This window comes from Dermatophagoides pteronyssinus, unplaced genomic scaffold (assembly GCF_027571235.1).
Source record: "Dermatophagoides pteronyssinus isolate colony J.1.1.1.1 unplaced genomic scaffold, Derpt_VIB-CSIC_2022.12 sq0003, whole genome shotgun sequence".
Taxonomy (NCBI): Eukaryota; Metazoa; Arthropoda; class Arachnida; order Sarcoptiformes; family Pyroglyphidae; genus Dermatophagoides; species Dermatophagoides pteronyssinus.
In genome coordinates this window covers 815,671-842,014 of record NW_027461527.1, presented here as the reverse complement: position 1 = coordinate 842,014, position 26,344 = coordinate 815,671, and the positions used below count along the sequence as shown (strand labels likewise).

The 26,344-nt window shown below is 28.8% G+C and overlaps 6 protein-coding genes across 8 annotated transcripts; 5 read left to right on the top strand and 1 right to left on the bottom strand.

Annotated features, from left to right (window-relative positions):
* Positions 1-11: 11 nt before the first annotated feature.
* Positions 12-1,285, top strand: LOC113798021 (uncharacterized). The gene has a single exon (XM_027348499.2). It carries the CDS (start codon positions 110-112, stop codon positions 608-610), a length of 501 nt encoding a protein of 166 aa, XP_027204300.1. The 5' UTR covers positions 12-109; the 3' UTR covers positions 611-1,285.
* LOC113797904 (uncharacterized) lies at positions 1,278-26,344 on the bottom strand. Of its 2 annotated transcripts, XR_012847343.1 has the most exons (7): positions 26,015-26,344; positions 24,654-24,750; positions 23,829-24,572; positions 21,828-22,431; positions 20,596-21,489; positions 5,892-7,279; positions 1,278-3,761 (listed from the first exon to the last, which is right to left on the bottom strand). XR_012847343.1 is itself a non-coding variant. In XM_075825157.1 (5 exons), exons 3-5 carry the CDS (start codon positions 24,549-24,551, stop codon positions 20,702-20,704), a joined length of 2,115 nt encoding a protein of 704 aa, XP_075681272.1. In that variant the 5' UTR covers positions 24,552-24,572; positions 24,654-24,750; positions 26,015-26,344; the 3' UTR covers positions 19,049-20,701. The 2 variants fall into 2 exon arrangements, 1 of the variants encoding a protein (XP_075681272.1); XM_075825157.1 differs by lacking the exons at positions 1,278-3,761; positions 5,892-7,279 and having other exon boundaries at positions 19,049-21,489.
* On the top strand, positions 1,952-5,980 carry inaE (inactivation no afterpotential E). Of its 2 annotated transcripts, XM_027348333.2 has the most exons (6): positions 1,952-2,182; positions 2,250-2,464; positions 2,572-3,596; positions 3,667-4,472; positions 4,704-4,727; positions 4,905-5,980. In XM_027348333.2, exons 1-6 carry the CDS (start codon positions 2,088-2,090, stop codon positions 5,671-5,673), a joined length of 2,934 nt encoding a protein of 977 aa, XP_027204134.2. In that variant the 5' UTR covers positions 1,952-2,087; the 3' UTR covers positions 5,674-5,980. The 2 variants fall into 2 exon arrangements, with proteins under 2 accessions (XP_027204134.2, XP_027204136.2); XM_027348335.2 differs by lacking the exon at positions 4,704-4,727 and having other exon boundaries at positions 4,905-5,922.
* On the top strand, positions 6,543-7,272 carry B9d2 (B9 domain-containing protein 2). The gene is made up of 3 exons (XM_027348495.2): positions 6,543-6,682; positions 6,739-6,876; positions 6,956-7,272. Exons 1-3 carry the CDS (start codon positions 6,595-6,597, stop codon positions 7,270-7,272), a joined length of 543 nt encoding a protein of 180 aa, XP_027204296.1. The 5' UTR covers positions 6,543-6,594.
* On the top strand, positions 7,315-9,875 carry LOC113797902 (uncharacterized). The gene has a single exon (XM_027348363.2). The coding sequence runs from the start codon at positions 7,315-7,317 to the stop codon at positions 9,598-9,600; it is 2,286 nt and encodes a 761-aa protein (XP_027204164.2). The 3' UTR covers positions 9,601-9,875.
* On the top strand, positions 10,266-18,095 carry LOC113797854 (uncharacterized). The gene is made up of 10 exons (XM_027348300.2): positions 10,266-10,548; positions 10,721-11,451; positions 11,578-11,781; positions 11,876-12,779; positions 12,858-15,586; positions 15,654-15,855; positions 16,069-16,665; positions 16,867-16,978; positions 17,155-17,441; positions 17,521-18,095. Exons 1-10 carry the CDS (start codon positions 10,350-10,352, stop codon positions 17,595-17,597), a joined length of 6,042 nt encoding a protein of 2,013 aa, XP_027204101.2. The 5' UTR covers positions 10,266-10,349; the 3' UTR covers positions 17,598-18,095.

Here is a 26,344-nt window from a genome sequence, read left to right as displayed (position 1 = left end):
TCTCATGGCTAATGGATGACAAGTTTATACCTTGAAAAATGACTCAATTGTCGCGCTCATCTAACACAAATAATTTTTCAATTGTTAAATCCAACATCTTGATATTTTGATGATAATAATGGATTCAAACGATATCTGGGCCAATTGTAGTGATGAAGAAACTTATTATGAATCGAATGTTCATTATCGATTACATCCATCCAATCGAAATGTACGATTATGGGAACCATCAGGCGTGGATATTGTAACCCTATATGAACAAATCAAAACGAACGGTTATGTTGAATTAGAATGGAAATGTCCAGGACGGATATCACCATCGCAATTAACCGATGATCAACAAATGAATGAATCGAATGATGGAAAACAAAACAATGAACAAGAATCTAATGACCATGAACAAGTGGAAAAAACTGAATTCGATTTTGATAATGCATTCGATGAAGATTCAACATTATCGCCCAATAAATCAACAAACCGTTTGTTGGGAAAACATTCCCGTTCTCAATCGATGATTACGAAAACCAAAACTACAACAAATCTAACAAAAGTTATGCAAAATATTAAAAAATATCAACTCAACGATTCATCTGATCAATCATCTGCCTGAAATATTTATTCCAATCAATAATGGCAAAATAAAAACCAAAATCGCTTTCAAGATGAATGAAAAAGAAAATTGACAAAAAACGGAAATGGATGTTTAGTATCCTAAGAATGAACGAAAAAAAGAAAGCGAAGCGTAACGAAAATTTCGAAACTGGACTGATCCAAATTCAATATTGGTCTATAGAGGGTGGTATTCATAAAGCTGCACTTCCATTCATTTCATCCAAAATATTGAAATGTAGTATGGATGTCGAAACAACGACTTAAAAAGTCAGCTATTATACTCAACGCGGTTCATATCACACACAGTCGGGTATCCCGTAAAAATAATTTTGGTAGACGGACTGTCTCTATTTTTATATCATTCATTCATTCATTCATTTACTCACACACTATACATCCATACATTGATGAATCATTTTCATGTTTTTTTCGATTCTTTTAAATGTTCGGGTTCATAATATTCTATATATAAATGAGTCTGCGTACGAATATATTTGTGTGTGTGTGTGTGTGGAATCATTGTACAGAATCATTGTCGAACTTGTAAAAAAAATGTATACATGAATTGAATGAAAAGGCAACAAACAAAACAACAAAATCAAAAAAAAAAAATACAAAATTCCTTTCATTCTGTTCCTCATTCATATTTAATTAAATTCAAAGAATTTTTGTCTCCCTTTTTTCTTTTACTCTTTGATTTTTTTTTCTTTTAAGAAGAATTCACAACATGCTGATTTGATATATACCCGAGAATAACAAACATATACAGATTTATTGTTGTTAGTTTGTTTCTTTCTTTCTTATTCTCCACATTTTTCATCCGGAATCGTTCGATTGGTTTGGTTGTTTTTCTTTCTCGTTAATTTCATTCAACCATAAACATCTATCATGTGAAATAAAATAAAATAAAATAAATTTATTTATTACATTCGAATGCCGCGCATCCAATTATAATAAAAAAAATTTTTGATACAAAATAATATTGTATTTCTATTTCGTTGAAAGTTTTTTTTGTTGTTGTATCCGTATCATCATCATCATCACATTGTGGTTGTTGATTCTAAAATGTGTTTTTGTGTTTTGTGTGTATTGTGTATACATCAATGTGTCAATATTTGATTTTGATTCTAAATTGGAAATTAAAATGTAATGTAATGTAATGTAATACTAAAATAATAAAAACGAATAAATAGTGATGATGATGATGATGATGTTCAATCATATAGCATCATCACTATTTTAAAACGAAACCCGAAAATGTATAAATAATAAAATAAAAAAAAATTCGATCGAATGATAATAGCATCAAACATATTCGACGACAAATATTGATGTTATCAATGATGATGATGATGATCAACATCGATAGAATCAACAAAATTCCAACTAGTTTCAATCTAACTAGAACAAAAAAAATAAATAAATTCAATTTTATTTTTGAATATTGAAGAAAAGAAATTCTAAATGACAAAAATATGCCAGGTTTGGTTATAGCATCACGTCGTTGGAACATTGGTTCCGATGATATAATTGTTCCAGCATCAATTTATCTAATTACACATCTATTGTGGTAAGATTTGTTTTTTGAAAAAAAGTAATTAAAAAAATAAATTATTAATCCAAATTTAAAAAAAAAGGATACTCATCTATATTTTTATATGTGCCAAAAATGGTACACCATTTCTTGATGACAATTGTCCATTGATAATAACATTACCAGTATTTGGACAATTTATATCATTATTTGGATTCATTATACTTGAAATCTTTATGATTAAAGTAAGTTTACGTGGTTCAATACTGAATACAAAAGCACGTTCATCATTGAATATATTGATCTACATTTGGTTTGGTAAGATTGTTATCATCATAATCATTTATCATGATAATTTATATTTTCTAAAATTACATTTAAATAAATTTTGTTTGTTTTGTTTTGTTTTTCTATTTTGTCATTAGCATTATTTTCAATTGAAATTCTATGGGAAATATATGGATTATTTATCCTATTTCATAATCAAATCGATAATAAAAATAATCTATGTGCCTCGACCATAGACATCGTGATCGGATTGAAAATATTTTTGTTATTGATTTGGATAACATTAATTCTGTTTGTATGGTGTGCATTCGATTATGCGGGTAAAAGCTGGGTGAAAATGAAACGTTTTCAAGAAAGTCTTAATAATCCCAATTCGAAATACAAATATCGACGTTCGAATAGTTTTCATCGTAATTGGCGTCATCGTGAAGCGTTAAGAAAATATCAACAATCTTGGCTAAATCGTTGTCGTTGGTTTTGTTGTGTTAAGGATCGAAGAGATAATTCTTTTACTGAAATTGCCAAATTATTATCAGAATTTTTTCGTGATCTTGATGTAGTACCATCGGATGTTGTAGCCGGATTATCATTGATTCGTGTTCAACAAAAATCACATAGACAAGAACGAATGCGAAACAATAATGAAGAGCCAAAAATTTTTCAATTTCTTTCGGGTGCTGCTATCACTGCCGAGACAAAATTTCTTGATCTTACACATGTTCTGGTCATACGCGAAGTGTACAATCTAATCCATTATCTTCATTATTCATTGGCCATTTATGGATGGCCAATGTATATGGTTTCTAACCCATTATCACAATGGTTTCGTCTTTTGAAACATATAAAATGTTGTGGAAATCATAGTTCACGTTGGGCTAAATGTTCACGATGTTGTATTGGTGGACATTTAGATACCGATACAATGATCGATAGTGATGATCAACAATTTGTCAATATTCATCGTGAAAGTGATAATATTTTGGGCGATAATTGTTGTCTATGTAATCGTGCTGCCATTCGACAAACCTGTATTGATCATGATTATAAAATCATTTACATTACCTATTATGTTGCCATTGAAAAGCCACCATTTTTTGTTGCTGTCGATTATGACAAAATGTCCATTGTGATTAGTATTCGTGGTACATTGTCATTGTATGATGTAAGTATTTCATACTTTATTTTTCAATCAATTTTTTTTGTTTTGTTTCTAATTTTATTTTTGTTTCAAGGTTTTAACCGATTTGAATGCGGAATATGATCTGCTTCCGTTAACGCCATCTCGTGAAAATTGGTACGGTCATAAAGGAATGGTAGCAGCAGCAGCCTATATTCGTTCACGATTAATTGAAAAACATATAATCGAAATCGCTAATGAAGAATTAAAAATACGAAATCTAGCTACAAATAGTCATCATCAATATCCGATTATAATCGTTGGACATTCATTAGGTGCTGGTACGGCAGCAATTTTAGCCGTTCTTTTAAAAGAAATTTATACGAATGTTATTTGTTTTGCATTCGCACCACCTGGTGGCCTTTTTTCACATGATTTAGCCGAATATTCCAAAGATTTTGTCATATCAATTGTTTTGGGTAAAGATATTATACCAAGATTAGGTCTTCATCAAATGGAACGATTACGTTTTGATTTAATCAAAGCTATTAAAAATTGTGATATGAGTAAATGGCCAATTATTTATAAAAGTTTTCGTATAGGAAATAATGACATTAATCATGATGATTATGTTAAAAAATTTAAAATCAAATCGGAAAATAATATTCTATCACAAACATCAATATCCAATTGTGATATTGTTGAATGTAAACATAATAATGGTAATACATTGAATATTAGTCCAACAAATAGTCAACAACAACAACAACAACCGCATCAACATCATCTGTATCCAAAAGAACCAATCGAAAATATTTCCACACATCCGAATGATGAAAATATTCAACTAACTGTACATACACCATTATATCCACCGGGAAGTATTATTCATTTAGTCAAAGCTCATCCGAACAAATCCGAGTAAGTTTGACTTTTTTTTGTTTTAATTTTTCATTCAAATTTTGCCTATATGTAAATTTTTAATTCCAATATTTTCAATCAATTTCCTTTATTAAATTTATTTCATCATTTTGGATTATTCATTACATGGATTCATTTGGGGCAAAACTAAATTATTCCTATCACCGCTCATTCATTGTCCAAACAAACAAACTTTTTTTTTAAAAAAAAATAACAAAACACTCCCAACAGCTTTCTTTTTGAATCAAAATGGAGGTAATAATAATAATAATAATTGCTTTATATGTGCTTGATTCAAATTGAATTTATTGGTTATTGTCATTTGTTATCTCAATCTAATGTCTAATATTTATCATTTTTTTGTTGTATTTCTTTCTGTTTCTGGATCATCATGCGATATTGAATGACAAAATAATATTTGTCAATTTAAAGGCGTATAATTGGCCAAAAACAATTCATCATACAAGCATTATGGGCTGGATACGAAGATTTTGATGAAATATTAATCTCACCAAGTATGATTCGTGATCATATGCCTGATAGAATACTTGAAGCATTAGAAAGTTTATTGATTAATACGGGCCCACCAAAACCAAAACGTAAATCTGATTCAAATGATGGTGGTGGTGGTGGTAATAGCAAAGAAGACAATGATAAAAATAAACGAAATAGTATTGATGATAGTTCTGATGATGATTCGAAATATTTTTCATCGATAACGGATACAAATGATCATATTTATCAACAACCTCATCATTATCATCATTCCAAAAAAATTATGTTGGAAACAAGTTTTGCATCAGCAATACCGGCAACATCAATGACAACTAGTGAACATCTTGCAGCTATACGAAAAAATCGACGTAAAAAATTTAGTAATGAAGAAGTTTATGATGAAGAACGTTTACGACGATTACGTAGTTTAATTTCAAAACGAAAAGCACCATTAGCAACACCTGAAACGGTTAGTCTGAATGATGATCGTGATCAGAATCAAAAACCACCGCTAGTGATTGTTTCAACCATATCAAATAATGAATTTGACACAAAAAATCATACAACAACATCATCATCATCATCAGAATCAAATCAATATGAGCAAATTGAAGCAACGAACGAAAGCAAAACATCCCAATCAGAAATAATTCAAATTGAAATCAATACGGATGATGACAACAAACCAAATGCAAACATTCTTTAGCAAATGGTTTTGACAGACAGAGAAACAAAAAAAAGAAAATTACGAAAATTCAATCAATTTTTTGTCGCATTTCATTCAAGGCATTAGAAAGTGAAAACAAAACAATCATATTCGAATACTCGAAAGAAATTCTTATCATCATAATTTTTATTGATTTTTCATTCATTTATATTCATAAAAACCAAAGAAAAGAAAAAAGTAAACAAAAAAAAACTTACATATTTCCCTATACGAATTTTGTTTTCTTCTTTCATTTTTTTTTCTTTCTTGTCAAATAGATGCTCAGATTTATTAATTTATATTTTCATTAAATAATAATCATTATCAAACAGACACAAACATTTAAATACTCAGCTCTGTGATACATTTTTTTCCCCAATTCTTTTTTGTTGATTTTTTTTTTGTAATTCATTAATTAAATGCTGGTAATGATAATACAATTAATAATAAACAGATCAATAAATAAATTGAAAAAATACAGTGGTACCTCGGTTAACGACGATGATCGGTTCCTGAAAAACCGTCGTTAACCGAAATGTTCGTTAACCGAAATACAATGCAATACTTGTTTTTTAATCATCGTTAACCGAAAAAATCGTCGTTAACGGTCTCCTGACCGAAATCGTTAACCGAAAATTTCGTTAACCGAGGTGTTCGTTAACCGAGGTACCACTGTATTGGATAATTTTGATCAGCTTCTGTATTTTGATTGAATGAATGAATGAATCTGGAAAAAAAAGGTTTGGTCAATATATGATTGCAAATGAATTTTGGTTGCCCATGGTTACGCGTTATGTTTTGGATCGTTGAAAATATTTCATCAAAACGATAGAATTCAACAACAACAACAACGAAAAAAATTCAATCTAAACATCATTTTTATCTTGAATTTGTGATTTAAGTAATTATATAAATGGCCGAATGGCTGAAGTGTTTTTGATTGGGCAAATTACCGGCGGTGAAAATTTCAATGAAAATTCGTTATTTTGTAAATGGAAATTGATTATTGGTAAGCATGAATGAATTAAGCGTGTATATATAATGATGAATCATTCAAATGACTAGGATCTGGTTGGAAAATTCTTGAAGGTATAGCTGAAGGACAAACACAAATTGACTGTTCCACTTCATCATCATCATTAAATAATTTTGTCTGCTGGTCACATCCAATCGATTTGCATCTAGTAACCAAAGGAATTCAAGGTAAATTCATTAAAATATATTTACATTTGGGTAATATTCATTTGATATCGATCAATCATTATTTTTGTTTTGTATTCAGGTTGGCCAAAATTATTGATTGAAGTTTGGCATAGAAATTCTTTCGAACAAACATCGTTAATCAGTTACGGTGTGGTAAACATTCCATCACAGCCGGGTTTTAAACAAATTCGTTGCCATACTTGGCGTCCAATTGGATCCATTATCGATCGATTGGCCAACATATTCAATGGTGAATCGTTACATTTGACCGAAGAATGGTTAATTTATTCGCATGAACAACGTTTTAGATTACATACAGAAACGATGGGCATCGTTTGTCTTGATCTGAATATTGTAATGAAAGATTTTGAAAAATTTGGTGTCGAAACTCATTAATCATCATCTAAATAACCGAAAAAAAATAACAAACTTAGCAATATGAAAAAATTGTCCATCAAAGCAATTTTGAAATTTTCAATTTCATTCATCACAATTTATTTAATTTTGATCAATGAATCAATGTTATTTGCTTCCGAACCATCAAACAATACTTTTCATGAAAATTTAATTAATAATACAGATGATAAGACAAAATTGAACATAAATGATGAACAATTTATACGATATCGTAAAGAATTTGAAAAAATTCTATCCAAATGGCCAAACACAACAAAATATTGTGAATGTGATTCAATCATCGACTATTGTGACATAGATTGTTGTTGTGATCAAAATTGTACGGAAATTGATCGCTATTCATTTGGACAATGTCATCAATCGAAATCTGAATCCGACATAAGAATAACATCATTATTGATGTGTTCAGATTTTTTTAATAACAATGATCAAAAGCAATTATTTTATCAATCATCACCGTTATTATGTTTGGCCAAAGAAAATACTTACCAACAACAATCATATGTTTATCAGCCAATTATTACCGAAACAAATCAACTGGATCGATTAGAATCAAAACATCGATTTCGATTTGGTCAACAACTATTAGTTCATTCAAAATCCTTTTTCGATAATGATGATAATGATGATTTTGAACAACGAATAATAAAAAATATAACAAAAATTCAATCATTAGTTCAATATAAATCCGGATCTCCGTTAATTCGTTTCCGTTTTCGAAAACAAAATAATCAACAACAAAAACAAAATTCAACCATTTTAGAATATTACCATTGGAAATTGCCAATTTCAATCAATGGTTTAAACAACATTAATGGACAAATAGATATTTGTAGTGACCGATTTGAAACAGTCAAATATTTATATGATTACCAATCGATTTGTTTTCGTATTGTTGAAAAAAATTTATCCGAAACTTGTATTAGCAATCAATTTTTCGATTATCGAACCTATTTACAGCCAGATGTTTTCGCATATCAAACATTTACTGTATCGGAAAAATTGAACACTACTAGTTTAAATGGTAGCTATAAGTTCGTTCGAATGGAAACGGATGGAAAAAAATATGAACAACCATATTTTGATCCTGAAACAAAAATTTGCCATAATGTTGTTGAAAAAGTTGATTATTTAGTTTGGCATGAAGGTATACATGGTATAAGGCGAATACAAGTCTGGATCGGCCAAATCGATTTGTCTTCAATAGGCTTTTTGACGGCTGTTAATTTGCCATCTAGAAATTATATTCAACAAAAATTCAATGTAACATTCCGTTGGTTTGGAAGAAAATTGCCATCAATAACAGAAAAATCATTAACTAATGATGAACAAAGCGGGTCCACAACAAAAGGTTATAAATTTGGTCAGGAAATTAAATTCATAAGAATCGATCAAAACCATACTCATCGTCAAATTGAAAAACGAAATTTTCTTCTCGGTACTTATGCAAAAGGTTTATGTAATCATGAAGAAAAAATTGCCGATTCTATTCTAAAATTTGGCTGGAATCGTTATGACACATGTCGTTTATCATTGAATAAAATTATTAAAACAATGGCCGTGAATAATACCGATACAGTGACCGATCAACGACAACGGCCACAAACAACAACAACAAAATCAATGCTATGTACGGTCATCAAATCTATAGTTAGTAAATATTTACCATTTGTCGACTATAATAATGATGATAATGTTGATGATCAAAAAAATAATACTAGTTATTTATTTATCGGATCATATCCACCAATTCGATTGGATTTAATCCATAATAATACTGCTATAATCTGGATTCGGCCATTGTTACGAGATAAAAATTCTACTACTTTATTAATGAATAATAATAAAAATAAAAAAAGTCGGATTTATCAACAACAACAACAACAACAACAATATTATAAAAATCAATTACAATGTAACGAAGAAATTATTACTGAATTAACGTACAATTTTTTTATTAATCGTATCGATCAAATACATTATCAAATGAATGGTATGGAAATTGTACGGAAAAAATCTCGTTTAAATTATAAATGTACATCGAACAATAATACTATGGTAAATGATGATGATGATGATGATTGTAATCTATGGATCGATTTACGTACTTATGTAAACTTTATCGATTTAAGCGTACCATTTGTACCGAAATATGCACCAGCACCATCATTTCGTATTGAATTACCGGCAGATTTTTTTTATCCATTTACACCGGCCATTTCTTCACGATCATATCAATCATTTCAATTTCAATTTTATCATTTATCTTACATTATTATTATAATCATGATTGCTATCAATTTTTAATTGAAAATTTTATTTATTTATTTTTTCCTAGAAACATAAACATTCGAAATTATCCATTTTCATAAGATATTTTTTTTTTTTGTTCATTTCAAGTCAATTTTGGTAATTATCATGAACCATTTATAAATTGTCCATTAATAAAAAAGATTAAATTGGCTAAAAACTTTCTTTTTCTCTCTCTCTTTTTATCTCTTGTTTTCGCACTTGAATGAATTATGAATCTAAATCAAACATAGACAATAAACAAATGACCAAAACAAAACAAAACCCATAGAAACACATAGAAATAAAATGAAAAAACAATAATAATAAAAAAATCAGTGTATCTACGACATTGTACACTACTTATCACCATTTATTCGAAAGATTTATTTTATTCTAAATAATTTATCTAAAATCTAAATGGTCATCTCTTTCATACCGATGATTCAACTGGCAAACCAAAATGGCAAACCAAGCAAACAAAATATATTCATGAGAACTATTGCCATTTTTGTTTTTTTTTCTAGCTATTTTTCATAATTCCCGTGATTGTTCATCTGAATTATTCAGATCAGAACAAAAAAAAAATCACTGGAATATTCTTTTTTTTGGAAAAAAAAACATATACCTAAGCAACGAATTAATTGCGTCAATATGAATTTATTAAATTCGATGATGATGATTATTATGATGATCACAGAATCCCAAGAATCTTCATTCGGAGGTTTTTTATTTCAAATACAAACATAATCATTTTGGCTATCAACATGTCAAGAAGTAATTTTACTACTTTGCTTATTTTTTTCCTATCATATCATTTGGTTTGGACAAAATCATCATCATCATCATCATGTAAGAATGGTAATGTTTGCATCAATGGTGATTGTATTGATAATGATGAAACAACAAACGACAGCCATTGTAAATGTAGGCCATGTTGGCGTGGATCACATTGCGATCAATTTGGTGAGAGAAATTTGAGATATTTTCCTTTTTTTTTCAACAATTCCTCCCGAATTGCAGTTTATTTTTTTCTAAATATTTTTAAGAAATAAAATAAGATGAAAGAATCCCTTCAAAATAATGCAAATTTTTTTTTATAACTTTCAACTTGTCCAATCCATTTTCATGAAAACAGATGATCAACATGAGCCATATTTTTCAGAAAAAATAATCAATCTTTATCTGAAAAGTGAAACGATCCATCATTATAAACCAATATATAGGGCACATGCACATGATAATGATATCCATAATTCGGATTGTATCGGTTTAAATATTGAAAATTGTACATGTGCACAGATTCGTTATGAAATTGTTGAACAAGATGAACGAAAAATATTTCATATTAATTCAACAACGGGAGAAATTTTCATCAATAAACCAAAACTAATTGATAATCAACAAGAACAACATTACAAATTGATGATCATAGCAATAAATCCAAATTGGAATGATAAAACTATTGGGAATTATATGGATAAAAATTTTTATTCTACACGAACATTGACAATATTTGTTAATATTCAAAATCAATTGGACCGTATCAAACGTGCAGCTGAATCAGCCGATGATTCATCAGGAACATCGAATGATGATGAAGATGAATTAAATGGTCTTAAATTTGGTCTACGTACATTGGCTGGTGAAACAAATTCATTACAAGTGGGCAGTTCAATACATTATATGTTATTGATTGGATTACCGAAAGGTTCAAGCGATCTTGTATTGGAAATAAAAACATCAGATCAGAGTAGTAGTCGTACATCATTATCATTATATAATTTTTCAATGCCATTTGAAACAACCGACATACAATTCAATATACCTGAAGCGAAATTTTTCCTATCAAATAAAACGGCCAATGTCGTAAGTATTTTCGATTTATTAATTTAGTGGAATTGGAATCAAAAATTAGATATTCAATTTTTTGATCAAAATTATTTTCTTTCTTTTTTGTTTTGTTTTGTTTATTACTTATTATTGTCATTTTAGTATGATCGATTGACATTGGATTTTGGTACAATCAAAAACAATGGCCCAGAACGGAATGAAATGATCGTTTGTTTTTCGACTATATTATTTCGCAAACCTCGTAGAGCTAAGAAAAAACATTCAATCATTGTTGGTGTTGAACATTCTAAAGGAAATATGATATATGTAGCCGAATCGGAAATTACAACTGTTTCAGTTTTGTCTGTAAGTGTACTTAAAAATAAATGATAAAACTAAAACCCTCAAGCAAATCTTAAAATAATGACAAATCTTATTTGGTTTGTTTTTTGTTTAACAGAAAGATGATCAGATTTTTTGCGACGTTGATATGGTTGAAGAGCCTGCAAAAATTCCTTTGGATAGTGCAGCCATTTTTCGATTCAATGCAAATTTTCAATTTCGTTCAGATCCTGTTCGTATTGAATTGAATAAAACATCTTATGAATATGAACCGGACAATCGAATATCATTGGGACTGATAACTGTTGCAAAGTTTGGACCGAATTATGTAGCCATGCCTAGTTCACCTCATCATTATAAGGGCTATCGAAATTTAAGTGCTTCATTACAGTCGTATACACTAAGTACGTTGAATATGAATACAATCACCAACAATGGAGAAAAATCTCGATTATTTTTGAGAAATCCGAACAATATTATCAGTTTTAGTTTTCCAGTCTATGCATTGAATTTTGAAGAAAATATTGGACGAAATATGTCATTTCAATTGGATGTTTTTGTTGGTAAACGTAGCTATTATACACGATTGATTAACATAACTATTATCGGTCGAAACAGTAACGAAAGATTACAATCATTTATAATTGGATCTGAAGCCAATTTCACGCAAACCGATTTGAGTAAAGGCAGTTTAACACAGCTAAAAATTCGATCCAAGTTCAGAGATTTCAAAGATGAAAATGTTTTTACCGATTATGCTATCACTATTGATGGAATGGCAACACCACAACTACCATTCATACCATGTGCAGCTCGATTCATTAATGAAGAAATGGGTATTAATATACCGTATATTAATCCGGCTCGTTTAAAACCAGAAAAAATCGAAAATAATAAATTTGTTTTCCGTTTTGGTAGAATTAATTTTATCCGTTTAGTGAATCCATTTTTATTAGAGGATAATGATATGGTTGCTGAAATTACTTTTCGATTACCGTTTGATAGTTCAGTCAAATCTGGTGGTAAGTTATTTTTTTTATAAAAAAAACAAACTTAATATCTCCATTTAAATTTTAATCTATCTATTATCAATGCAATAGAATATTCAATAAAACCAGAACAGATTCAAGTAACTAGTGGATATGAAACAAAACCTGTAATAATTTCAAATAGTCAGCTAAAAATCTCGTCATCCGAGGATGTTGCAAATAATGAAACTTCATCATCATCATCATCTTCATCTTCATCATCATCGACATCATCATCATCGATAATCGAATTGTCAACAAATAGTTCAGTAAAATGGTCAGATTTGATTGTAGGAGGAGGAGCCGCAGTCGATATTGAATTAGAATTCGAACCAAATGCTGCATTTGAAGATTTTCGTATAGCAATCAATTCAGATATGGCAACAGCTGTTGATAGTTTACCTGATTTGAAAATCTGTCGGTTTGCGGTTATACGAGTGGCTGAAACAATGCCTTGCACTTGTGTAGAACGAGATACAATCAATGAAAAACAAATTGTTTATGGCTATAGTAATCAAAAATTGACAAAAGAAAAAAATAAAACAAATATTCGGCCATATGATCGGGCAGCAATCGATTTCGGATCAATTTCAGTTGTAAGTGGTTCGAAAATAAAGCAAAAAATTTTGACAAATTTCGTCATTATGATTTCCGATTCTGGAACAAATAATGGCAATAGTGAACAACAACAGCTTCAGTCACCAAAGCAATATCCAATTCGAGTTGACATAATTTCAAATTCGGCCTCAGACAATCAAGATAACATTATCAAATCAGAGCAAATAAATTTGAACATTTCAGAATTATTACCCGAACCGATTGCAGCCGATATGTCAGTCGATTTGGAAGCCGAATTATTCAATGAAACTGATTCATTTATTTTACCCGGCTTTACGACAAACATTCTCATTCGTACATTGACACGACCAAATACAATGGGACCATTACAAATTGAAATTGACGGTGATGATAATGATCCAAATTCTGCCATCTCAGTATGTGGCCTATGGATTCATAGAATCGGATATAATCTACCCTGTGTTGAACCAAATCAAAAAGCTGAATATGCATACGAAACATTTGGGCTTAATAAACGGGCTATACTTCAATTGGATATGATAACTAATTTTGGTAATCATCATAGAAAATCTGAACGCGATGAACATAATGATAATAGTATCGAATTTATGGCTATGATTAGAATGTTAGATCAAGCAGAGAATAGTAATCAAACTATACGTATTAAAGTCGTTTATGGCCATAAAGATATTACCGTTACTAAACATTTAATTGTACCGGTGGGACAGAAACCGAATGCAAATGATGATCATTCATTAGAAATCAGTCGACGAAAATCGTCCGAACCTCGTAAAGTGACCCTCAAACCTTATGGTAACAATAAATTGGTACATCATGCACGACCAAAGCTTTTCTTTTTCGATATTGAACTTGAACGAAATCATCAAAGTAAATTGACAATTGCTATGGATCGATCGAATTCCTATAAAATGTGTAATGCTGCATTTATTAAAGTGGGCCGAAATTATCCCTGCTATTCACCATTATCGTTGAATGTTCAACACAATCAATTTGAATTGGGAATGATTTGCCATACTGATTTAAAGTATCAACAACAACAAAACCAAAATAATTCTGTTGGAAATGATGATGAAAATAATGATAATTTGCTGAGGTTAGCGTTTGCAATTCGTCCAACAGAATCGTTTCCCGATTCATTACCATTTATTGTGTCTGGAACTGTTCTTTATGGTTATCAACAACGTCCAATGGAAACGAAAAACGAATTAACTCTTACAGTTGTTCCTAATAAAGCAAAAAGTAATTCCATTTCTAAAATTTCAGATCATTTTCCAATAAATGAAGGTGCTAGAGTGGTACCAGCTAAATGGAATAATCGTCCTGAAGGTATTGGTTTCAAAATTCGACAACGAAAATGGATAACTTTTAGAATTCGTATTCCATTGTATTCTACTGGAAAATTATCAGCAACTATTCGTGGTCAAACAGATGAAAATCGTGCCTATATTGTACTTTATGATTTGCGATTAATTAGTGGTGGTGCTAATATTCCTTGTCCATTGGATAATGCACCAAAAATTCACTTAAATTCTACCGTTAATAGTAATCAAACAAATTTGATCAATGCTGATCTTGGTTGGTTTGCCAATTTTGGTTACACTCATTATATTGATTTAAACAATAATAATAACAACAATAATAATAATAATAGTAATAGTGAAAAAGATGTTGATCAAAATCAAAATACTGACAGCAACAACAACAACAATAATAATGACATCATAAACATGACAAATAGCGTTGCTAACGATAATGATCAAGAACATGATAATGCTGATGATGATGATGATGATGATGCCGATGTTTTAACGATCGAAGTATTGGCTGAATTAACTGATCATCCTTCATTAACGGAGAATGATGTCTATCGATTGGAATTTGAAGCTCATTATAGTAATTTAACTGATACGATCACCACTCGTACTGAGGCCAAAATTCGATTACTTTCAGAAGGCGACGGACCTAATCCAAAATTAGATGTCAATATTCGTTATAAAAAACGAATGCCTGTTTTAGATCGAAATGAAACATTTACAGTGATGGCAACCATTCGACATTTACCAGATTCAAATGCCGAACCATCGAATCCAGTGTTGCGCATATTCACACCGGAATTTGTTGAAATAAGCAATATCAATTGGGCCAATACAAAACGATTGCCAAAATTAAAACGATTAGCCGATGGATCCACAGATATTTTGGTAAAATGATTAAATTACCAAAAACGGAAAAAAAATAAGCTAACTAATTTTTTCCATTTCCCTCTAGTTTCCATGGATTCTATTTAATGAACAATTCACTGTCAATCTTACCATACAAATTGATCCACGTAATATACGTGGTTATGGTCGTGAAGAGGTTTCAATAATAACACCATATCGTATGTTATGTCAACATTTTCGTTTATCAAGTGATACAAAATTTCCTTGCAGCCAAATGAAGCATATGAATTATCGAACACATAGTACGGGTAAGTGTGTTTATATTCTCTTCAAAAGAGAATGGAAAAAAAACAATCTTGTAGAAACTAAAAACAAAAACAATTGAAAATTATTTTGCCAATCAAGAAGAAACGCAAAGACACATTGTAACTTAATTATAAATTATTTATTTGTATTCGGTCACATATTTATTCTTAATCATATTTCTTTGTTTAAATTCAATGATAATATTGAATTTATAGAATGTAATAAACCATTGGGAATGTCAGATGGCCATATACATGATGATCAAATAACAGCATCATCGGCTATTTCACAACGTTTTGCTCCAAAATTTTCACGACCAAATTTATCATCATCATTTTGGTCACCAGCATGGCGTAATTGGCGTCATGGACATCATAATCAAGCTAATGAACAACATTATATTCAAATAGATTTTCGACAAAAAACACGTCTTGTACGAATAGAATTTAAATCGATCAAAAATCAACGTAATATTCATATGTATCATTTGGAATATAGTTTTGATGGTAAAGTTTGGTATCTGGGATCAAATTCAACAAAAATTATTTATAACAATGTTGGTAATGATGAAAATATTAAAGCAATTGGTGAATCATGGTTAGAAAAGCCGATCGAAGCTCGTTTGATTCGTTTAATTATAGATAGTGTTTCAACTATAACAACAAAACCAACAAAAACAGCTACAATGAAAATGAAACAGAAAATCGATTTCAAGGACAATGTTCATAATCAATATCTGGCTGTCAAATTTGAACTATATGGTTGTTATCTAAAAGAATTGGAATCATCAACAAGACCAGCATCGAATGAATGTAAGTTAGTTTTTCGGTTTCTTTTGATATTTTTTTGAGATTTTCTTGGAATTCTGTGACAATGAGAATGACAATATTTCATATTGGATAGAATTTGAAACCAACTTGTCTTTCTATATTTCATTCTTAAACATATCATTTACGATTTTTTTTTCCTTTTTTTCACCCTGATCATCATCATCATCATGATTTTATTGGTAGCACTCAAATTTCAAACTCATTATACGGATGATACTTCAAAAAAGAATCGTCTTATTTCGATTGATCCATATACGAATGTTATTTATTTTTGTGATGCTACTTCAAATATCGAGTAAGTTCTTCTTTTTTTAACTATAGTATGATTGAATTACATGGCAAAGATGATTAATCTGGTAGATTTAATGTTTTCTGATTTGGAAGATGTTTTTTTTCCTGGTTAGGGGAAAGAAAATCAATTTTTAATTTAAATAAACCTTTTTTTTCTTTTCTTTTTCTTTAACAAATCAGCAATTTTATGTGTTATTTTTCGGATTCTGGTGGTAATTCCTGGCATATTGTCGGTAGATCAATCGATTCATTTGAAGGATTTGAATTAGCATCGGGAAAATTTTTTGCAATCGATTATGAACGTCCTGCATATTTTTGGTCATCTGATGGTGTAACATGGATACCGATTGATTATCAAAATTTTAATAAAACAGTTGAACATCCAAAATTTCAACGAAAAATGACTATACCACGTTTTGCTTTTGATGATCTGAACAAAATGAATGTTCGTATTGGCCATTGGAGAGGTAATTATATTTTATCGGTTTTTTCATCTTTTTTCTCGATTTTTAACTGTTTTTTTTGAAAAATCAACTTATTCAATAGCCAATTATCAAGGACTAAATTATGAAGATAATCAATATCCAAAAGCATTATGGAATAAATGTTGTGGTCTTGAATAATAAAGAAAATCATCAACAATCATCACCCATTCTCTCAAAAACACCTCTCTCATCTTTGCAATTTTTTCATTTGAACCAAAACAAATTTCAACCAGAAACATTAACAAACATTAGAATAGCTTAAAAACCATTATTTTCAACAACAGAAACAAAAAAAAATTTATTTTACTATCAATTTCATTCAAATTATTGTTATTGTTATGATCGTTTCAAAAAAAATTTAATTAAATTAATTACCAATTTTTGTCAAATACATTTTTTTTAATTGAATTGCGAGCAGCCAAGTGATAAGCAAGCGATTCTCTAAATCAAACAAAAGCATTGACAAAAAAAATTCGGATCCTATAATGATGATGACGATGATGGTAATAATCTTTAATCAAGATAAATAAAACAATTGAATTCAAATTGAATTTGTTTGTTTTGTTGAAAAAGATTTTCATCATACAAATTTATTCAAACAAAACATGTGATGTTGAACAAAATGCCGATAAAGAATGGCCAATGTATTTTTTTTCTTGCAAGCAATGTTATTATCAATATCCAAATAGAAGAATAAAATTCAATTTCAATGATTATTTCATTTACTAAAAAAACAATATATTTTGTGAATCTATTATTCTATTCATTGTTTGTTGGATTTATTTATTATCATCGTCATCATCATCAAGAACCGAACAAAACAAAAAAAAATCTAATCCCATTATCTTGTTTATATGATCCAAGTAGTGGTAGTTGTTGTTGTTTTAGTAATAAATTCATTGTTTCGTTGTTTTTGTAGCGTTGCAAAGAATCTTTTTTTTTTGTCTGATTATTTGCTTAGTTTTTTGCTTAATTTTTGTTCTCATGATGAAGATTTTGCATTTTTTTTGCTCATCGTTCTTGCACTTGTTCATGGATCATCTTTTTTTTCATTTATTAAAAAGAATTTGTTTGTCTAGAACAGCCTTTCTCAACCAGTGTGCCGCGGCACACTTTTTCCATAGGCGATAATGTTAAAAAATCGAAGGTTGAGAAAGACTGGTCTAGAATCTTATATTTTTGAGTAATTTAGTAGTAGTCTACACTTTTTTTATTTAGATGTAGAATAAAGAAGCGCAACATTCCAATTTCAATCAAATTAAAACAATTTAGTTTTAACAAATCTAGAATATTTTTCCCCATATGTCTCACAGTGAAAACATATCTTGCATTAATTAATTAATTTTCTGTTTGTCTACATTCTTCCTGCCGGTTACCTATTCACAAATAACGAAACAAAAACCAGAAAACGACCAGATTCTAATTATCAATGGGAATTTTTTTTTTGATATTCATTGTGAATATAATAATAAGGTGACCAAAAAGAAAAAATCTCATTTTCAAAACAAAAGAATCATTTATTTGTAATCATCATCATACTGTAAATAATTTAACACGCCGAGCTCCACTTCACCTTACGATCGTGTTTACCGATTTGATTTTAAATATTTTTCATATTTGCATTTGTAATTTTCTGTTGATGATAATGCTAAAGCACCAAAAAAATGGTTAGTGGTAGGTGTTTTATTTGAAAAAATTTTATTTGAATTTTTTATTATACAAATAATGAAAGATTTAATTTTGAATGAATACAATCAACATCGTTTTTGGGCGAATATTTTGTTCATCGGTTTTCATGTGTTTGTGTTTGTGTGTATTTTGTAAGCAAAATGAAAGAAGAAAAAATGAAACTTTCAAAGAAAAAACTTTAGAAAAAGGATGTTATATGTACACAATGGGTAAGAGAGGAAGAAGAATAAGAATATTTTATAGGGAAAATGAAAAAAAATGACAAAACAATACAATATGAAGAGAGAGAAAGAGATGTGAAAACAGAAAGAAAAAGATTCACAAAGACCATTTCACAAATCATTCATCCTTTCTTTCACGATAATCAGAATAATGATGTTGATAGAAAAGTTTTCCGAAATTAAGATTGAAAGGAAAAGTTCCAGAAATGAAATTCTTTCGTTTTTTTCTGGAATTTCGTCACACAGAGATGACAATGTGTTATGTAACAACTTTTCAAATTCATGACTTTGAATGATGAATAGTAAGAAGAAAATAAAAATTGAAATACACTAAATATTTACAAGTGAAAATGTTATTCACAATGAAATGATAAAAAAAAGCTAAGAAGAAATTCCAAATTCCAAACGCGTATTGCATCGTATTTTGTTTTGATCAATTTTCTTAGTGAAAAAAAATTATCAAAGGATGCAAACACTTTGTTCTTTGCGTTTTTTGTTGTTTAGTTTTGTTTCTCTTCTACAAATCACTCATTCACTTTTGTTTGAATTGATTCAAAACAAAACAACAACAAAAAAACAAAACAAAATCAAAGACAAAAGTCGATTAAACATTCGAAAAGTGTGGAAAAAAATTCCAAGAATCATTCACACTCAAAAGCAATGAGCCGAAGAACACCTTAAAATGATGAAAAAAAATGATAATAACAACAAAACAACAAACGAAATTTCGACAAGATGATTCGGTTCGATGCAAACTATAGTTTGTTAGTTCCGATAATACTAACAACGACAACAAATCTATTTCTGGTCGATAGAAAAATCTTTTTTTTTAGTATTTCAACATCCACACACACACAATTACACATGCAGTAAAAATAAGCAAATTTCCTGGAAAACAAATCTTATCAAACAAGAGAAAAAAAGAAAGAAAAAAAAAGAAAATCTTGTTCATTTGCCCCCTCTTCCCCACACGGAATAAAAGAATTTGAATGAAAATTATTATCATCTTTTGTAGACCACCACAACAACACAGAATAAATCACAATCATTCGGAAGTCTTGTTTTTCATTTTCTTCTCCTCTCTCTTCTCTTCATTTATTCATTCATTCATATCGATAAGAATCGATAATATTTGTTCAATAATGTATGTAATGTTAAGCAAAAATTTGTTTCATTTGATTCTTGGCCAACAAACAAAACAAAACAAAACAAAAAAAATTATATACCGTATCCATATATCCGGATCGATGAAGCATTTCATTTCATTTTGTTGTTGTTGTTGTCTGTTTGCTATGTGTGTGTGTATATTTTTTTGCATGAATGAATCGCAGACTAGAATTTTACCGAAGGTACTTCAAGAAATTGTTTAAATTTTACCAATGTTGTTGTTGTTGTTGAATGTGATGATGATGATTTGGATGATTGTTGTTCATTGTTACTATGCATTGCAATATTAACATCATCATTGTTTTGATTTATATCCGTATTAGTATTAATCGTATTATTATGTTGATCAATATTTTTTTCAATTCCTGTTGTTGTTGACATTGAATCGGATATTGATTCATTTTCTTGACAATCCAAACGAAATTGTAAAATTGATGATGGTGTTCGTGGTGGTGTTGGTTCACCTAAAATAGCTTTACCTGTTGTTGGTGATATTATAATTGGATCAAATGAATGTATTGATTTCATTGATGAATGATTACGTAAATGTTGTGTAGGATGATCAATATTTGTAAAACTTGATGGCCGACGATATTGATAATTATTTTGAAATGATGGTATACGATTTAGTTGATATGTTGAACCACCACCACTAACTGGTCCAACAATATTCATATAATTATATGTTATTTCGGGCATTGATGGTCGCCAACAAGGACAACAATTACCAAATGTATCTTTAAATGCTAAACGAAATTTTCTTGACATTAATTGATATAATATTGGATTTATTGTTGCTGATAAATAATAGGTAATACCCGAAATATGTGTTAATAATACATAAACATAATGTATTGTTGATGATTGTATTTTATAACGATGCATCGATGTAGCTAATACACGTTGAGCATGAAATGGTGAATAACAAAAAAAGAAGGCTATTACAACGGCCACTATAATTTTATCCAATATATATAATATTATATAATTAATATAATAATGATACACATTAGATAATAATGGAAACAAAACAAATATGATGTGATAAGTGGATAATGATAAATATTACAATGGAAATTGATGAGTGTTTGAATGAGGGAAAAAAAGAGATAAAGAAAAAATGAATGATTAATTTTCAGAAAAAGAAAAGGAATCAGAATAGAAAAGAATGCACTAAGCCGTAAGAAAATTCTCTGAACTAATGAAAAAACCAAAACCAAAAGAAATGGTTGAAAAGCTAATGATTTCATTTGAAATGTTTATTTGGTTTTTTTTCTGGAAAAAAACAAACCTAACATCCGTATGACTGATCTTCTTGAGGCAATCTGTTTCTGATAAGAACTTGAAATAGAATTATTACGTTGATATAGAATACTTGATCGATGATTTGTTGTTGCTGATGTCGTCGATGATTGTTGATTTTGTAGATTTTGATTCGAATGATGATGATGGCTATTCATATTATTATTCATATCTTTTTGATTCGAATTCGAATAATTCATAGTTGATAATTCACGTGCTGATGATGATGGTTTTAATGTTGATGTTGTTGCCGTTGCCGTCGTTGTCGTAGTTGTCGTTAATGCATTCGATGTTAATAATTGATTATTTGGATGATCATTTTTTGTAATTGTATAATGTTGCTGTTGATTATTATTATTATTTTGTTGTTGTTGTTGTTGTTGATAATGTTCACGATTTATAGTCAATATAATACTTTGATGTTGTTGTGAACTTCTACGAAGATTAATACCAATCAATACATATAATATGGTAATCAATGTAATTGGTACAAGAAAAAATACGATTGCTGATGTTTCAAAACCATATTGCATATAAATAACTTTCATACCACATTGTCGAGATATGTTTCGTAATGTTGATGTTTTATTGATCTTCAGAACATGAGGATTTTTTTCGTTGTTGTTGTTAATGTTTTTCGCCAATATACACACACACATTACAAACAAGGTGATCATGAAAAAATAATGAGAAAAGAAAAAAAAATCAATTAAAAATCAATAAAAAATCATTATTCATAAGTGGGTGTCTGTGTTTGTGTATGGGTATGTTTACTTTATGATTGAAATTCAATTAGCTAAATAGAGAAACTCAAAACAAATGGTACATTATCATCATCATGAATCTTACGCAAAAAAACTTGATGAAACTGTAAACAAAAAATCCGAAAGAAAAAACGAAAATAAATTCTGTGATTTTTTTTTTGTTTTTATTTCCGCCTTAAATAAAAACTTGAGTGATTGACTATTTTTTTTCTTATCTATTTTTATATGTTGTAATTCATTCGTGAACATTTTTGAAAAAGCAAACGAAAAAAAAGAAAAAGATTGTCAATCTAATTGATAATTGACCTAAAGTGGAAGAAAAAAAACTTTTTCATACAAACTTTGAATAGAATTTCAAATGAATATAGAAATCATCAAGAAAGCTAAAAATACAGTACATTTTCCTATAGGAAGTAAAAAAAGATAGACAAGAATGATAAAACAACAACAACAAGTAACAAAAAATGACAAATTTTCATCCACATCATAAAGAGAATCACGAAAATGGCCAGAAGAGAAAAAAACCAAAACCAAATAGAAAATGCCGGTCAATGGGAATGGGTTTTTATTTCTTTTCTCGATACGGTTCTGCATCACTATTTTTTTTTTGCTGATGAAATTGAATTGAAATGAAACAAAACAAAACAAAAAAAATAAAACAATATGACATTCAATTTGAAACAGAGAAACAAGAATGAATGAAGAAAAACATCATCAAGAATAATAAAATAATTTTTTTTTCTTTGGTTACAATTAATTATTGGATCACACAGAGAATCGGAATAGAATCGGAATGGAATAAAAATCGAAACAAAACTCAGAAATAAAAGAAGAACCATCTATCCATTACATTATCATCATAATCATAATGATGGAAATGAAGAAACAAATGAAAATATTTCATTTTTTTCTGGTAAAAAAAAGAAAAAGAATTTCTCATTTGTTTGTTTGGGTTGGTTCTGTTATGTTGTTTTTTTTTCATTAATTCTGCTGCTTTCAATTCTTATTTTTTTTCCGTAGCCTACTTGATTTGAATTGAATATAAACGAACATTTTTTTGAAAGTCATGTGCTCGAAAAAATAATGAAGAAAATTAGCATAAAAAAATAACAACAAAAAATGATCCAAATGGATATTCATATTTTAATTTTTGCCCATAGAGAATTTCAATTTGAAATGATTGTTTATTGTAAAAATAATAATGAAAATGAAAATAATAATCATACCATGAAAATGATACCAAATTGCCAGGCTACAGGCAAGGCACAAATAGCACTAACAGCCCATATCACCAATATTGTTTTAATAGCTCGTGGTAATTGTGACATTGTATGTGATTTTAATGGATGACAAATAGCAACATAACGTTCAACAGTAAATGCTGTTATTGTTAATATTGATGCATTTGTTGATGTTTCCGATGATAGACCGCGTACAACACAAAAAAATTCACCAAAAATATATGGATATTTTTGCCATAATAAAAATAATTCTTGTGGTAAGCCAAGTATTAATAATAATAGATCAGAAATAGCCAATGAAAATAGATAAAAATTTGTTGCCGTATGCATATAACGATTATGTGCAATTACAATACAAGTACAAACATTACCAATTGTACCGGTTGTTAATAAAACAATATATAATATTGACATTGGTACAACAGTACCTAATGGATCACGAACTGGTCCCAATAATAATTCCAATAATTCATGATCAGTTTCATTCATTTTATTTATATTATAATTATAATTATTATTATCATTATTATCATTGCCATAATAAATATTATTATTTGTAATTGTATCCAATTCTGATGTTGTTGTTGTTGTAGTCGACATAGTATGTATCGAATCTGAATGATGATGATGATGATGATTATGATGATGTTGTTGTTGTTGTTGATGTTGATGATGATGTTGATGATGATGATGATTTGTATGATTCATTTTCTACATTAAAATTATTAGCTAATTTGATTAATAAAAAATTAATTTAAAAAAACAATGAAACAACAATAGAATTAAGATTTATTTTTTAGAATAACAAACCTGATGTAGAAATAGTTCGGTAAAAAAACCGATTTTGAAACGTTATCGATGATGATGGCTGTAAATTCAAATTGATGGCGACCAGAGAAAAGATTTACTGCAAAAAACAAAGTAGTAAATAAATAAATAAAAACTGTTATGAAATTACTGTTTCCATTACCATCAACAATAAGTAATGCATGGATGATGATAATAAACATAAAACTTTTATCTTTCTAAGTTTTTTTTTATACAAATGATTTCATTAGACGAAAATTGATGTTTATTTACAAACAATCAACCAGTGTGTTAATGTTGTAAATATTTCGAAACAATAATTCGATAAACAACTATGATAAACAGAATTTATGAATCTAGATGGATAATTTATTTATTAAATAATAAATATAGCATAAACAGAATAGTCGAAATAAACAAAGTTAAAAATTCTGACAAGATTTATTCCTCATCATAGATCTAATTTAAAAGTTTTAGTTGTTTTTATACACCAAAAAAAAATGATATTATCATTTTTCTTCTCATTTCATCAACATTACAGTTTTCACAGATATAATTCTATTACTATGAATCATGAATGAAGCAAACAACAAATGAAAAAAAAACATCCGTTTGGTCTAGTTATTTCCGGATTCATAATAAAATTTTATGATCATATCAAACAACAATCTGAAAAAGGTCTGTTCTATTTTTAGCAATCAAGATAATAGATATATTTGTAAATTTGTGATGTTTCAGTGAGAAAAAAAATGTAAATTTTCATATACAAATGCGGGAATGTTTTCTTCTTCGTTTTATTTTTTTTGTCACAAAAAAACAAAATTTCTACTTTTTTCCTTTGAATATTCTTTCTTCTTCTTCCGACAAACATCAATTGATTGATTGCTATTATTATCATTATTGATTATTGAAATTCAATAACAATTTCCTAACAAACAAACCAAACATACAAAAAAAAACAAACATTGATTTCGATTGATTGACATTGTCGTCACAAATATTATTTACGATCTACGTATATATTGATAGTGTCAAAACAGAAAAACAAACAAACCGAAAAAAAATGATAAAGTTGAACGGAAATTCGTGATTTAGCAGAAGAAAAATTTTACATAAAAAAAACTTTCCAAAAACTATTTTCACCTTTTTTTCGTGTTGAATAAAAGATAAAGAAAAAAAACCGCAAAATCTAAGCGCTTTTCACATAACATAACTATTTGATATTGTCACATCTGATTTATATTTACTTTTTCCATCTTATTTGATTGGATTTATTTTTTTTCAAAAAAAATCTCATCATTAAAATGGAATCATAATTTTTTAGAAAAACTTAATTTCAATTCAATTAAAAAAACAACACTTACATTGAAACATTTGATTTTGAAAGAAAATACCAAAAGAATTCAAGTTTTTCTTCGTAAAAATAAATTGTTAATCACCGAATTATGAAAACAAACAATAGATGAATATTCTGAATCACTTAACAAACACACACGAACGAACAAACGAACGAACGAATCATTTTTTGTCAACGCGCGAAAAAATGAAAATTCGTTTCGAATATGATCACGTTCATAGGGCACCACCACCAACAACAACGCAAACACACTAAAACTGAACTATTTGGTTTTTTCATTAAACGAGAATTTTTTTCTTCTTCTTCGTTTTCAAATAAATGATTGGCATACTTGTGT

Bases quoted from the DNA above. Each gene is read 5' to 3' on its own strand.
- inaE (XM_027348333.2), top strand. From the start codon at position 2,088: ATGCCAGGTTTGGTTATAGCATCACGTCGTTGGAACATTGGTTCCGAT. The intron at 3,597-3,666 runs GTAAGTATTTCA...TTTTGTTTCAAG, and splicing joins GTACATTGTCATTGTATGAT to GTTTTAACCGATTTGAATGC. The intron at 4,728-4,904 runs GTAATAATAATA...GTCAATTTAAAG, and splicing joins CTTTTTGAATCAAAATGGAG to GCGTATAATTGGCCAAAAAC.
- LOC113797902 (XM_027348363.2), top strand. From the start codon at position 7,315: ATGAAAAAATTGTCCATCAAAGCAATTTTGAAATTTTCAATTTCATTC.
- LOC113798021 (XM_027348499.2), top strand. From the start codon at position 110: ATGATAATAATGGATTCAAACGATATCTGGGCCAATTGTAGTGATGAA.
- LOC113797854 (XM_027348300.2), top strand. From the start codon at position 10,350: ATGTCAAGAAGTAATTTTACTACTTTGCTTATTTTTTTCCTATCATAT. The intron at 10,549-10,720 runs GTGAGAGAAATT...TCATGAAAACAG, and splicing joins ATCACATTGCGATCAATTTG to ATGATCAACATGAGCCATAT. The intron at 17,442-17,520 runs GTAATTATATTT...CTTATTCAATAG, and splicing joins TCGTATTGGCCATTGGAGAG to CCAATTATCAAGGACTAAAT.
- LOC113797904 (XM_075825157.1), bottom strand. From the start codon at position 24,551: ATGAATCATACAAATCATCATCATCATCAACATCATCATCAACATCAA. The intron at 22,432-23,828 runs GTATGATTATTA...CATGTTCTGAAG, and splicing joins AATTTGGTATCATTTTCATG to ATCAATAAAACATCAACATT. The intron at 21,490-21,827 runs GTTTGTTTTTTT...ATAAAATTATAG, and splicing joins ATCAGTCATACGGATGTTAG to TGGCCGTTGTAATAGCCTTC.
- B9d2 (XM_027348495.2), top strand. From the start codon at position 6,595: ATGGCTGAAGTGTTTTTGATTGGGCAAATTACCGGCGGTGAAAATTTC. The intron at 6,683-6,738 runs GTAAGCATGAAT...TCAAATGACTAG, and splicing joins TAAATGGAAATTGATTATTG to GATCTGGTTGGAAAATTCTT. The intron at 6,877-6,955 runs GTAAATTCATTA...TTTTGTATTCAG, and splicing joins AGTAACCAAAGGAATTCAAG to GTTGGCCAAAATTATTGATT.